Source organism: Hippoglossus hippoglossus, chromosome 17 (assembly GCF_009819705.1).
Source record: "Hippoglossus hippoglossus isolate fHipHip1 chromosome 17, fHipHip1.pri, whole genome shotgun sequence".
NCBI classification, from domain to species: Eukaryota; Metazoa; Chordata; class Actinopteri; order Pleuronectiformes; family Pleuronectidae; genus Hippoglossus; species Hippoglossus hippoglossus.
Genome location: NC_047167.1, coordinates 13,479,742 through 13,490,721, shown reverse-complemented (window position 1 = coordinate 13,490,721; position 10,980 = coordinate 13,479,742). Strand labels below are relative to the sequence as shown.

Below are 10,980 nucleotides of genomic sequence, written 5' to 3'. Positions count from 1 at the left end.
TGAAAACAAGACTGTGGCGATAAATTCTATGTATGAGGCAAACAAACGCGATTGTTGTTGACGTTTGACGCGGTCACATCACATTGACGGATGTGCGCCGTCCCGATCACATGAATATAAAGCAGGAGCAATATGGACAATCTACACAGCCATCCACCATTATCCCCCAGCTTGTCCTACACAAGCTAATGTGATGTGACAGTTTTTGAGGCACAGTGGCAGTTTAATGTGTCACAGCCAGCCAGCTCCATAATCAATAAACTCAGGACGCTAACTCGCTAATCGTCCGAGCCTGATCAAAAACAAAACACACACTTTCCACACTTTTTTTTCAAACATTTATGTTATGATGACAATACCACTATACACAGGCAAAGTTGCTACTCAAGTTATTCATAGAACATGAATGTAACAAATATAATACAAATATCCTAGGCTGCTACCCCATGTTATAAAAAAAAACTTTAAATGAATGCAATAATTGGATGTTTTTTAGTTTCTTTTCAATTTTACTCAGTTCTACTGTTTCCTGGTTTATAATTGAAGTTTCTACCAAAATCAGTGAAACAGAAGTTTAACAAAACAGTTTTGCCAAACTAAACCTGGGAATTTTGATAAAATCTCACTTGAGACAAACAGACAATAAGTTACTTGCTAAGCAATGTCCCCCCACAGTCCCCAACCCCCCACCCACCCATTAAAAAGTGTTCACACCATAGACTGTATATGAAGATGGGCGACGCGTCTTCCCTTCCCCTCGCTATCCAAAAATGAAGCAAAAATATCCCCGATACGAACGCATTAGGAGTCAGAGTGGTATAAGAATTGGGTGATGGAGCCACAATAGCGAGGCCTAGTCGAGAAAAATGTATTGAGAAAAATGTATTTGAGATAGTCTTTGACTTTTTAGTTTGGTTCATGTTTCTTCCTCTAAGGAGGCAGGGCTTATGACCTATACTACATCCAGCCACCAGGGGGTGACAAAGACACTTTGGCTTCACTTTTGGGGAGCTGTCATGTCGTCCATCTTTAAACACAGTCTATGGTGAAGACTTGGAGAGAGATTTTTCCTGTGTGGTCAGAGGAGCAAAACTTACACTAATAAAAGGAGATATATCCCAGTCAAGTGTGACGGCAGGTTAAAATGGCTGAAGACTTGTGTTGTAGTTTCAGAAGGGGGCGCTCTTCTATTTCTTTTGGAGGTTTGTGTTTCTGCTCTTCTCTCTGGCCAACAACGATCGCCTCTTCCTGCTGGACAAGGCTCCCAGAGGTCGGATCTTCATCTCCGTGAAGTCGAGGGACGTCAGGTGGCCCTTCCACGGCTCCCAGTTCACCCCCTGACAGCCAAGTAAACAGAGGAAGAGGAGTTTGGAAAGAGGGGAGGAAGAGCAGAGCAAGAAAAAATGGTTATCAAAGGAAATGTGAGAAACAGAGAGTAGAGGCATGAATTGTCACATAAGAGGCAGGCGGCGTGACGGACAGGCAGGATGACAAACAGTAATAAACACCAGCCTCTGGCTTCGGTTTCATGTGAGCACAAACTTGTTTTGACTGTTATTGCATTTCATCGACAAACATTGCAGGAGACAACTGCAGCGGCGATATTACGGATGAAATCACATCGATGAGAGGCGGAAAAAAATCCCCCGCCATTTCCTTTAGTATCAGTCTTCCTTGGACATAATAACTGTTGTTGTTACCGTATCAGCCTGGAATAAAAAACACTTATGGTTTATAGCTGGTGTGAGAAATGTGCTTTCTTATCACTGCTGATGGATTCAGGCCATTTCTGCCTCACCCGACAATCCAGCAGAAAACAACTACAACTGTGGTGGTCTGAAGCTGCGTTTGATTGCTGACCAGAGAACAGCCTCCCTCTCTGCACTGCTTTTGTCTTTTTGTGAAGGATCTGGACAAATGATCCATAATAACAGGGATGCATCCTTTGATCATGATGGGTATAGCCGTGTTTCTTGTATATTATTTCAGCGGCTGTCAATCGTAGCAAATGAAGCAGTTTCTTGTGAGTAGTAGATGTGCAACTGCTTATTTTGTATCCTTTAGCCGAGGTGTTTTATTTTCTACGCAGTTATTTTGGGCAGGAGGAGGATTCAGAAGAGCAAACACTGAGATGAAAACCGCTTTAAGATCCACTCGCATCATCATCTATCACTATGAAAGACAAATGTGAAGTGTAGAGTGAGGCCATGATGTCTGACAGTCCCATTTCCAAGATTCAAAGACCGTTAACCGGTAAATTTGAGAAGTGTCACAGCATAATACCATCACTGCCACCTACTGGTGTGAAGGCACACTACTCCTATTTCTAAACCGTGTTATGCAGTGGTGGAGTACTTAAGTGAAAAGTACAAATGAATACACACCAATGTGCTCAAGTAAAATAACACATTACATTTTCTACATTTAAAGTTTAAAAGTAAATAACAGTCCAAAACATCATTGTGACTGTCTCAAGTACAGATATTTTCTGATAAAGTGCAGTAAAAGTGAAAAGTGACAGAAAATAAATACACACAATAAATAAAATACATGAAAAAAAGTACAGCAACAAAGTAAATGTACTTGTTACATCCTACATGTAATGCACTTGCTTATTGTGCATGTATGTTGAGGCTGAATTTTGCATGCTATGAAACTAGTTTTTAAATAAAGTAATGGCCTGCGATTGGAGGGAACTATCACTGACTGTTGAAAAGCTATTAAGGGTTAGTGTCTGGCTCAAGGACTCTAGGGCAGGAGAAGCTGGGGATTGACCCACCAACATTGTAACCTGAGGATGAACCACTCTACTAGCTGCCTCTTTTTCACATCTCAAATTTCTTATTCTTTACAAAACCCATTTTCAAACCCACACCGGCAAATTTAGTCCTGACTGGGTGGAACCTCAGGAGAGCAAATTACATTTTGCATTCACGAGCCATCCAAAAACCACGGTTTATCAAATTCAGAGCTGCCTCCCTGTTCACTCACCAAACTGTGTCGGCTGTCTCCCCATTTGCCGTTCAGGTTGGCCAGGTGACAGTTTTGGTACCACCAGGCGCCGCGATGGGTCAGGGCGCAGTTACCCAGAGAGATGTCATTATCCGAGTCGATAGTGGTCCAGGCTCGCCCTTGGTGGTAGGTCATGGCGTCACCTGGGGATTATCAACAATCGTATTAAGCACAGTTAAATCAGAACTTGATAAAACTGACTTTAGACTTGTTTAATACTTTAATAACGTTTCAGAAACAGAGACCTACACAGTATATGTTGTTTCAGCACACTGTTGAGTGTCCCACTTTATCACGCAAACCCTGCCTTCTTTAGATCCCACCTTTACTATATAGCTACTGTCTATTACTGACTGAATATAGGTTTCTGAAACAAATATCCCACCCACCGAACGGTCGGCGGGGTGCCTGGTGCCTGAAACCCCTTTTATTCCCACCTCTGTCTGTTTCATTGCCACCCCTGGCCTCTCTTCTTCTTCTATAACTCCTATTTCAGTGAAGTGTCAGAGAGAAAATGTGAAAAGCCGCACATGTCGCCTGCTCAGTCTCAGCCTGTCACAGTACCTGTGAATGGGAACAGACTTTACGACCCACCTGCTGTCCCGCTGTATTTGCCGATGGTGAGTTTGAACTTCTGCTTGACTGGATCGATCTTAAAGTTGTCATACACAGCGTAGACCCTCTCTGAGCCCAGGCCCAGGTCAAATCGCAGCTCGTACTGAGTCGGAGTGTTGGTGAGCTCGTATATCTTATCCAGCCCTGAGGGGAACAGACAAACAGAGAATGCTCCTTTACCTTTACAACGCTCCTTTACCGTTCAAGTATATGCACGTTTCAGTGTCTGCAGAAAAAAACACCCTGGGATCATCAGTGCACTCACCGATCCAGAACTCGTCCGTCATGTTGCCAAAACCTGCGATGTACTGCCTCCAGCGTTTCAGGAAGTCCAGCTTGCCGGTTGTACGGCGCTGCAGCATCTGAAAACAGCAAACAGCATGATGGTTGTTTTGCTAGTATGTGGCACCTTTAAATGGAATAAGCTGCAATCTGTCCCACAACTGCTTACATTCCCCTTGGTGATTTTTAAATCGCTGATGTTATCTGATGTTTCTTGTAATTCTTTTTCAATTGTTGTAATTAAGTCTTTGTGTTATGTGTGGTTGTGTTGTATTTATTTGCTGATAATGATTGACTCCTGCAGGTCGGTATAGAAAAAGTCATTGAAGTCTCTCAGTGAGACCGCCTGATTAAATTCAAATTAAATGAACTGTCAGTTACTATCATTAAAAGTTGCTCCAGCGATTTAGTATTGCATTTCAAAGGTTGGGGGACTCAAAAGATAATGTACAGCTGTTTCTATAGGTTCCTTTAATATTTACTCATATAAAATCCCACATAACCCATGAAAAGGTTTTAGGGTTAGCGCTAGGGTCAATATTATAAAACAATTTTGAAATATATATATTTTTTCCATAATTATAGTCCTGTAGTTGATCAGTAATCTGTACCAGCCAGCCGCCTCCGTCAGTGTCCATGTCGCAGAAGACCTCAATTGGTTTGGAGCTGTTGTTGTTAATAAAGATGGTGTAGATTCCGCTTTTCTTATTTCCGTTCTTCATGATCTGAACGCAGTCCATGGGGAAGGGGTATAGGAAGCCAACTACAGGGAGGAAGATGGGATGTAAACATAACAGTCAATAGTCGAGATCATGTGTTTCAGTCAAGAAAAATAAAGTATCAGGACAGTGAAGAGCATCAATAACATCTGAGTCGGTGAGCACAGACCTGTTTTAAAGATCGTCTCCACCACCCTACTCCTCTTGCTGCCTCTGTAGGCAATGAGGGTGACGATGTATCGCTTCCCCGTCTCCAGACTGGACACAGCAAAACTGCTCACGATGGCTCCGAGCTGCTTTTCAACAGTCTGACCACAAAGTGACACAAATGAATCTTACTGAGCCACTCAGTGTCATATGATGCAACAGTCTCACATAATGTAGATGCTCCTGATATGGGAAAATAAGAAAGTCCACAGTTTGAGTGATGGCATTGAATTCTTGTGAAGTATGAAGATTCACTTCATCCATGTGCTTTACATCTGCATGAGTATTATTTTTGGCCACAAGGGGTCAGCGTTCCACAGAGATTAGATTCAAAATGCATTTGATGACTTATGCCTTATTTAAATGTTGAATAAACAGATTTCCATGTTGAATATTTACATAAAACAGGGCCTAAATCCTATACATCACTATCCCTCTTTTGTTAAAGGGCAGTTCAAGCTAATATACAGTAAAACAGCTTTTACCCAATGGAGAACATTTTCCATATGTACTTTGAAATGTATAGGATATGAGGATATATAGTATTATAAATTTTAAAGGTAACAATTTCAGTTCTATAGCCTATGTTTATATCTGAATACCCATTGGCATAGTTTGGTTTCTGTTAAGATGAGAAAATATGTGTGTGTGTGTGTGTTAAACCTGGCTCAGTACCTCCATGTTGCCTTCCTCGTCTCTGTAGGTGAGGTTGTAACCTTCTATGTCCGCCAGAGGAGGAATCCAGGTCAGAGAGGCAGAGTCCAGTGTCACATCCGTAGCCTTCAGGTCCTTGGGGGCATCGATATCTGTGAATAGGAGAATAAATCAGAGAGGATTAAAACACAAGAGGATTCATTTCTTCAATGCGTCTTTGGGATTCGGGTGGTGCTGGTTAGACTTGAGCGCGTTTTTAGTATTGTTGTCAGTGATATCATACATTTTTTGTTGTTTTAGTACAAACTGTGAGTAGACTGACTACAAACAACATAACAAACCCCCCAAAAGTGACGCCAAAGCATCTTGTTGCCACCTGGTGGCTGACTGCAGCACTGATCATTCATCCCACCTCTCCTGTGTTAATGGATGGGTCATGCACCAAACTAAAAAGTCAAACCAAATAATTTTTTTAAAGATGGTTTCTGTCAGTGCAGGTAGTTCTTATCACATTAAGGTATGTTCAAGTGACAAGACTTGATTTGAATTAGTTATTTAATGCAAAAAAAAAACTCCAGACAAACCTCTCTCCTACTCATATGAAAATCAAATAACTGTCATTTCTTATTCCCTTCATGGGTCTAAATCCAGTTAAATGCATTTGACAGTAAATATTTTCACCAGAGACGAAGACCGTCTTCCTGCAGCGTTACAATCCTCCTCCACAAACTTGACAGTTTTCCGCTGTGGAGGTTTGAACCGAACCAGATGCTGAAACAATCTGCCGTACACAGAGTCGCCTGCTGCAGCAGCGGGAGACTTAACCTCCCATGGTTCGGGAAATTAGAAGAGGTGCGTGTCAAACAGTCCATTATTAATTCAAATCAAGATTCAAACTGTTATTGCTCTTCTGCTAAAAACATTACACCCTCTACTTTTATTCTCCAATTGGGAGTTTTACTGTCACAAATTACTGAAGAGAAATTAAACAGCTTTTCGGGTAATTGAATCACGATAGAGGAAATGTGAGGAGAAACACATTTTAGTTGTACCACTGGTGTCATTAGTGGGAAGCGATGCTGCTGAAAATGTCAATGGAACACAACTGACACGGTACAATAAAGTCACAAATGTAATAACACACGTTTTATTGCATCCCAGAGGATTTCTTTTTGACGCACTGGCTTTCCTATTTGAACCCAGTTGGTCCGCAGCCAGCGACGGTTTCTAATGAATCACGGCGAGACAAGTTTATAATCCAAAACTCGGCCGTTTGCTGCCTAATTGAAAGAAGGTGATTTTACGGCTCATCTGGCTCGTACAAAGATACCCCTGTTGTATTCACCATGTGCTGCCGCTGCTATTTCAGCTCCACACTGAGGTACGAGGGATACCCAGAGACCTGGCTCGGCCTGTGGGAGGCATTTCCTGTCGGCGCTGGAGATTTGGTGCTTCGTGGTAGTTTACAAGTTGAAAGTAAACACATTTTGACTTAAAAAAGAAAATTCTAAGTTAATAAATCAAACATCACATAACACAAGGCATTATGGATTGCCCTCTAGTGTGCATTAATCAAAGACAGCCAGTCAATACCCTAGTTCTTTTGGTTTTTAGATGTGGTACACCCCCACTGTTGGATTTAATCAGTGTTTTGGATAGTGCCGGCTGTTTTGAAGTGAACACTAAACAATCACAGAAGCTCGAGTTGCTGAACATTTAAGAAAAAAGTCTCAAACATGATGCAAGGATCAGTTCAAAGTGAATTACACAGATTTATTCCCTGACTCCTGATCCACCCTGCACGGTCCCATCACTAATCTTCTGGTCACTTAGGTCATCCTCACCACAATTAACCACCTTAATCCCTATATTCAATTAAACAATTTTCATTATATTTAAGATTTTTTATCTTAACTTCATCTAATACGGATCATTTTTTACCCTTGAGGGGAAGCTGCTGAAACTCAGGAATCATTTGATGATGAACTCATCAGGTCAGAGATACTGAGGTTTATAGATATTTTTACACAACCCAACAAGGACCTTAAATAAAGAATCTTGTGAACATATTTCTATACTTTGACCTCTTGCTCCCATGTAATTTAGATTGTTTTTTTTAACCCGACCTAACCTTAACTAACAACTATGAAGCTTTGATACACTATGTCTGGAAATAAAAATCTCCTGGATGTCATACAGTGTTGTTCTGTGTTTCAATGTATGTGGATGCGAAGTTAATGATTGGTAGAATATTCAAAAAAATGGTGATTCTCAAATTGACTAGTTTGGCACCTATTGGTCACTTTTTGATGTTTGGACTGTGCATCATAAACTTATCTACATTATACCTCATGTTGTTGGTTTATTAATTGGATGATGAAGTCATATTGTTACCAGCTCTGTCAGTTCAAAGTATATTAACCTGTCTCAGCTTTGGTTGAGATCTTCCTGCTGACTTTTCCTCCCTTGAAAGCCCAGACGTAGACAGTATAGAGAACTGCAGGTCTCAGGCCAGTCAGCGTGTAAGAGATACTGTCAGGCCCGACTGGGATTTCTCCACTAGAGCCCTCAGAGGAACTGTAGGTTAGGATGTAGCCATCAATTTGTGCCTGGACCGGATCCCAGGACACGCTGAAGCTGGACTCTGTCTCATCTCGGGCTAAGAGGTTAGCAGGAGCGTCGCAGTCTGGAGGGAGATGTTAGTGGAGGTAGTTAACAAACTGGTGAGCAGAAAGAGAAATGAAACTGTTAAGCATGCATTGTCTACAGATTTTAGTAACATGACTGTAAGTCAAATTAAAATTATGGTTATTTTAAACTTTAAAAAGATCTGTATCAGATGCAGAAACTTGAACGCTTGCTGCCCCTTCATGAGGGTATTTGGTGTAAATGACATGAGGTCTCTTGAGCTGAGTTTTCATCAGATCTGTTATTATTTTTCCATTATTATAACCACATATTTGGTTTAATGACAGACTCAGAATTAATTGTCTTTCTGGGCCAAAAAGATTCACAGAAACATCAAATTCTGAATGAAGTCATAGTTACAGCTGAAGCCAAGCCAACTGGGAGCGAGTGAGCCCATTCCTGAAACCAGAGAGGCCTGTGGCTAGGAATTGAGTAGCTCAGCCAGAAATGCTGGGAGTTGGGAGCAATACCTGTGAAGTTGGATTACGGTTGTGCTCGAGGTCGAGAAGTACTGATTAAATATTGTCGACCTCGCCTCAGGACACAGGAGTTTGCTTTGAATCTACACTCATTGACTCTGGTTTTATCGTATTCAGGAGGTATATCCACCAATACCAGCTGGTCCACATTCTACAAGTTTCAGGGAGAAATCAGATCGCATCAAAATATTTGGCCTTGTGAGTTTGCTGAAAATGTATCGGATCCTTAATTTCATGTATCAAACTTAGCAGCTGCACAGAGTTGTGGTTAGAAGATGAAGAATGCTTCAGATTGTGGAAACCAAAGAAACTTCAGGTGGAGACCTGCATTCAAGAAGGATGTCAAACATGTAACAGACTTTGCAGGGCAATTTCCATCTCTTCAAAAGTTTGCCGATTCCAATTCAGATGAGTATCAACACCAAGCAATAGATCCAGACTTTAGATTTTACACAAAATTTAGAGTAAGAAATGCAGGAGACAAAATGTCAGTGGAACTTTTTGTATAAATGAAGATATCATATCAGATCATTCTCGTGAGCAGAGAGCTTTTCCAAAGGTCTGGATGGTTTCCTTTCTTCAATCCATCCTTCATCCGTTATCACAATCTTTGACAGAAATAATCAGACTGTTGGACACAAGAGGCCGAGGTGAGGATCCCGACATGTTGACTGAAATCAGTCTGCTTGACAGATTGAAGAGTTGATTGGTCTAGTTGGAGAGAATGTCCCTGAAGGCCTCTTTAGGCTGCAGATATGATTGAATGAGAGGAGACCGCAGGGTCCCAGGACATGGTGGAGGGATTTACAGCTCTGAGCTGGTGTGAGACAACTCAGGAAGAGCTCAAGTAAGTTATTGGGAAAAAATACATCGAGGTTGCTTTGCTCCTTTTGACCCGAAATAGCTGTTGGCAAGTAGATGGATAAAAGGAGGAAGTAATTCATCGGAAAGATGCTTACACAAACAAGCCGATTCTAATTGGTCTACCATGTGAGAACCACCTTTTTTCTTTTGGGGTTTAAAGATCAGGTAATTTCTGTTCAACAAATATATAAATGTTTGACACCTGTCTCCGATTGCGTCGAGGTCTTCCTGCTGGCTTTGTTCCCCTTGACAGCCCAGACGTACACAGTGTAGATAACTCCCGGCCTCAAGCCAGTCAGACTGTAAGAGGTTCTGTCAGGCCCGACTGGGATCTCCCCACTAGATCCTTCAGAGGAGCTGTAGGTTAGAACGTAGCCATCGATCTCTGCCTGGACCGGATCCCAGGACACGCTGAAGCTGGACTCTGTCTCGTCTCGGGCTAAGAGGTTAGCGGGAGCGTCCAGTTCTGGAGGAAGAGGTTAGTGGAGCATATTAATACGCTACTGGTCGCATACTACATTACATAGATGGGTGAAAACGTTATATCAAAGTGAAATAAATGGATGGTGAATCTTACATAAAGAGGGCATGATGGATTGCTAAATGGTTCTGTGAGTTTGAAAACACCTTAGTTAAGAAAATGCATGTTTTTTATGTTAATTTCTCTCCCATCTGTGTAACATTTGATTTGACGTAAAAACATTAGGTTATGATGATGTCAAGCAACAAAAAAGAGGTTTCCCTCAAATCAGCCATCTGACAGGCGGGTAACTAAATGTTTTGGATTTGGATAACAAGGTGTAGATCTGAGACCTGTCACAGCCTGTGTTGAGATCTTCCTGCTGACTTTGCCCCCCTTGACGGCCCAGATGTAGACGGTGTAGAGGACGCCGGGCTTCAGGTCAGTCAGCATGTGAGAGTTACTATCAGATCCAAGTGGGATTTCTGCACTTGAGCCCTCAGAGGAGCTGTAGGTGAGGACGTAGCCGTCGACTGCTGCCTGAGTGTGATCCCAGGACACCCTGAAACTGGACTCTGTCTCATCGCGGGCCAAGACGTTAGTAGGGGCATCCAGCTCTGCGTGGGAAGTCGTGGTTAGTAAAGAGGACTATACATCCATAAACTATACAAGACAAGACAACATACGAGTCAAACCAGCGGTGTGAAGTTACCTGTTACACATAACGAAGATGTCAAACTTGGATGAGACTGAGAGCAGAGGTCTGATGGTTCTTAGTCTTTGGACTTTACTCAGTGTGCAAAATTTCAGGTTTATTTATAAAAAAAACAATTTAAATTTAAAACCATTGTTCCAATATTAAATATTTTAATAGGAAAATATACTATGAATCAAATATTCTGTTCCTTGTTCCAGTTTGACATCACATCACTTCTCTACTGTATGTAAGCATTTATGCGGAGGTACTATGACTCTATTATGAGCTGTGTTAACAACATGC

General features: G+C 41.7%; 1 protein-coding gene across 5 annotated transcripts in view; it reads right to left on the bottom strand.

Moving 5' to 3' along the window:
* Positions 1-314: 314 nt before the first annotated feature.
* tnn (tenascin N) overlaps positions 315-10,980 on the bottom strand; it is a 34,581-nt gene continuing 23,915 nt past the window's right edge. Inside the window, exons 10-19 of one of the 5 annotated variants that reach the window (XM_034613118.1) lie at positions 10,334-10,597; positions 9,723-9,986; positions 7,912-8,175; positions 5,499-5,641; positions 4,798-4,936; positions 4,521-4,672; positions 3,893-3,989; positions 3,607-3,771; positions 2,992-3,155; positions 518-1,337 (exon numbers count right to left, since the gene is read on the bottom strand). In XM_034613118.1, coding sequence (XP_034469009.1) covers positions 1,188-1,337; positions 2,992-3,155; positions 3,607-3,771; positions 3,893-3,989; positions 4,521-4,672; positions 4,798-4,936; positions 5,499-5,641; positions 7,912-8,175; positions 9,723-9,986; positions 10,334-10,597 — 1,802 coding nt within the window. In that variant the 3' untranslated portion in view covers positions 518-1,187. Of the gene's footprint in view, positions 1,338-2,991; positions 3,156-3,606; positions 3,772-3,892; positions 3,990-4,520; positions 4,673-4,797; positions 4,937-5,498; positions 5,642-7,911; positions 8,176-9,722; positions 9,987-10,333; positions 10,598-10,980 lie in introns of all 5 variants that reach the window. The other 4 variants (XM_034613119.1, XM_034613120.1, XM_034613121.1 and 1 more) reach the window with 4 other exon arrangements.